This window comes from Octodon degus, unplaced genomic scaffold, assembly GCF_000260255.1.
Source record: "Octodon degus isolate 3935 unplaced genomic scaffold, OctDeg1.0 scaffold00234, whole genome shotgun sequence".
NCBI lineage: Eukaryota > Metazoa > Chordata > Mammalia > Rodentia > Octodontidae > Octodon > Octodon degus.
The window spans coordinates 390783-392946 of NW_004524810.1; the positions used below are offsets into that span (position 1 = coordinate 390783).

General features: G+C 41.9%; 1 protein-coding gene across 1 annotated transcript in view; it reads left to right on the forward strand.

Moving 5' to 3' along the window:
• Asns (asparagine synthetase (glutamine-hydrolyzing)) overlaps window positions 1–1668 on the forward strand; it is a 9066-nt gene extending 7398 nt beyond the window's left edge. The window contains exons 4-7 of the mRNA XM_012512579.2: window positions 239–424; window positions 670–771; window positions 1257–1384; window positions 1624–1668. Of these exons, the coding sequence (XP_012368033.1) occupies window positions 239–424; window positions 670–771; window positions 1257–1384; window positions 1624–1668 (461 nt within the window). The remainder of the gene's footprint in view (window positions 1–238; window positions 425–669; window positions 772–1256; window positions 1385–1623) is intronic.
• Window positions 1669–2164: the final 496 nt, after the last annotated feature.

Consider the following 2164-nt stretch of genomic DNA (forward strand, 5'->3'; position numbering starts at 1 on the left):
ATTTCCTTTATATTACTTCTTCCTTGTCTTTTACACACACACGAAAAAAATGTGTATATCCCGAAATAAGATTGATACTATTTCGTAGAAATCTTTAATGACCTCTAATATATTGTACATAGCCCTGTATAACTAACATTTTGAGGGCGCTTTATTCTTTATCCAGAACTTTTCATAATGGTGAAAGTTACCGCGAAGTACTGCCTTACTGAAGAAGTTCTCTCTCTAAACTTCGTAGGTCTCGTTACACTGAAGCACTCCACAACTCCGTTTCTCAAGGTGGAGCCTTTTCCTCCAGGACACTATGAAGTTTTGGATCTAAAGCCCAGTGGCAAAGTGACATCTGTGGAAATGGTTAAATTTCATCACTGCACCGACGAGCCCGCGCATGTGTGCCACGACGGCGTGGAAAAACTCTTTCCCGGTAACAAACAGCTACTGGTTCCCCGCGCTTTGCCCCAAAGACACGTTATACTGTCCCATCAGTTGAGTGATTTGAGCTTAAGACCCATTTCCTATGTCACTTGGATGCGACAGCCTGCAGTGGGGCAGACTCCACTCTTGATTGCCGGCCATCGCGGGGGACGTGGATGACCTTGCACATCATTTCATTCCCTACATCAGGCTCCGCTTTCCTAGAGCTGTTGACCTGACTTCGTGTGTTCCTAGGTTTTGAGCTGGAAACTGTGAAGAGCAACCTCCGAATCCTTTTTAACAATGCGGTTAAGAAGCGTTTGATGACAGACAGAAGGATCGGCTGCCTTTTATCAGGTGAAGTCTGTCTAAAAATCTAACACTATTTAGTGTGTGTTTCTTTCAGTGAAATGATTTGTAGCCAGTCCTGAGCTTTTGAGGAAAATACGTGTTTTATGATGTTTTCTTTATTAGAGGGTGTAAAACGTTTTTGTAAATTGTGTTTAATAATCATAGTGATGCAACTTGGAGCGATACTACATCAATACCAGTGTTAACAGCTAGGAGTGCACTTTCTTTAGAATCCTGTGTAGTGATTTGTAACCAATGTAAATTATAATATCTCTGCAATATCCTCTGATATTGCAATATCCTCTGAAAATTATATCCTCTGAAAATTATAATTTAGATATTTGCACTTATTAGAGTTGATGCCTGTTTGTAAAACATGTGTGTCTTGAGTGGTAGACGTAGAATCCCAGGGTTGAGTAGGAATGTCCGTTGTTCTCTCTGCCCCTCCCATGCAAGGCCGTCACCGGTGCACTGGTTCTCTTTGTCTGTAGGCGGCTTGGACTCCAGCTTGGTTGCTGCCACTCTGCTGAAGCATCTAAAAGAGGCCCAAGTACAGTATCCCCTGCAGACGTTCGCCATCGGCATGGAGGACAGTCCTGATTTGCTGGCTGCTAGAAAAGTAAGAAGCTGTCTTTGCACATCGTAGAGTAGGAGCAGACTTGTCAGTAGGATGGACACCAAGTCAGTGAGTGGCAATCCTATTTTGCCTGTTACATTGATTCCAGCGGTTGTTTCAAAATCAGTACAGTAAAAGGGAATGAAATGCCTTTTGAGTATCCACTGTACTCCATGTACTTTCATCTTTGTGACCCATATAGTCCTCACAAAAACCTCATGACATTAATTCTGTGTTTATAGTCAAGGCATGGCGTGGTGTTAAAGTCTTTGTCTTTGGAGTTTTAAATCCTGGATTTGCCACACAATTCCTTACTTATATAATAGTGGTAACAGTGTCTCCAGTGGCCTAGTCTGAGGGAAAATGTAAAGCTCCTATGAAGTATAAAAGATAGATCTTAGCAAGTGGTAAGTAGTGAATGTTAGCTGATTTATTTTTTATTTTTTATATAAATGTTAGAGTGTCAGAGGTCTAGTTCTTGCCCTAAATGACTCAAGAGTGAATGAGAAAGAGCTCAAGAACTGTCTGAATGCAAGTTGATTGACAACAGAAGACTTTAAAATATGAAGGAAAGTAGCGAGGTGAAAGCTGTTGAATACAGAAATGACATCCTGGATATAAAATGAGACAGAATACAGGCCTGATAGTGTAGAGGGCAGTGAGGAAGGTTAGGTGACATAGATGGGGAGGGTGTGCTAGCCAGAAGCCTCAGATTTATTAGGTACCATAGCAGCCCAGGGATAGGAAGAGCTCAATGGAGACAGTACTTCTTGCAGCTGAGTG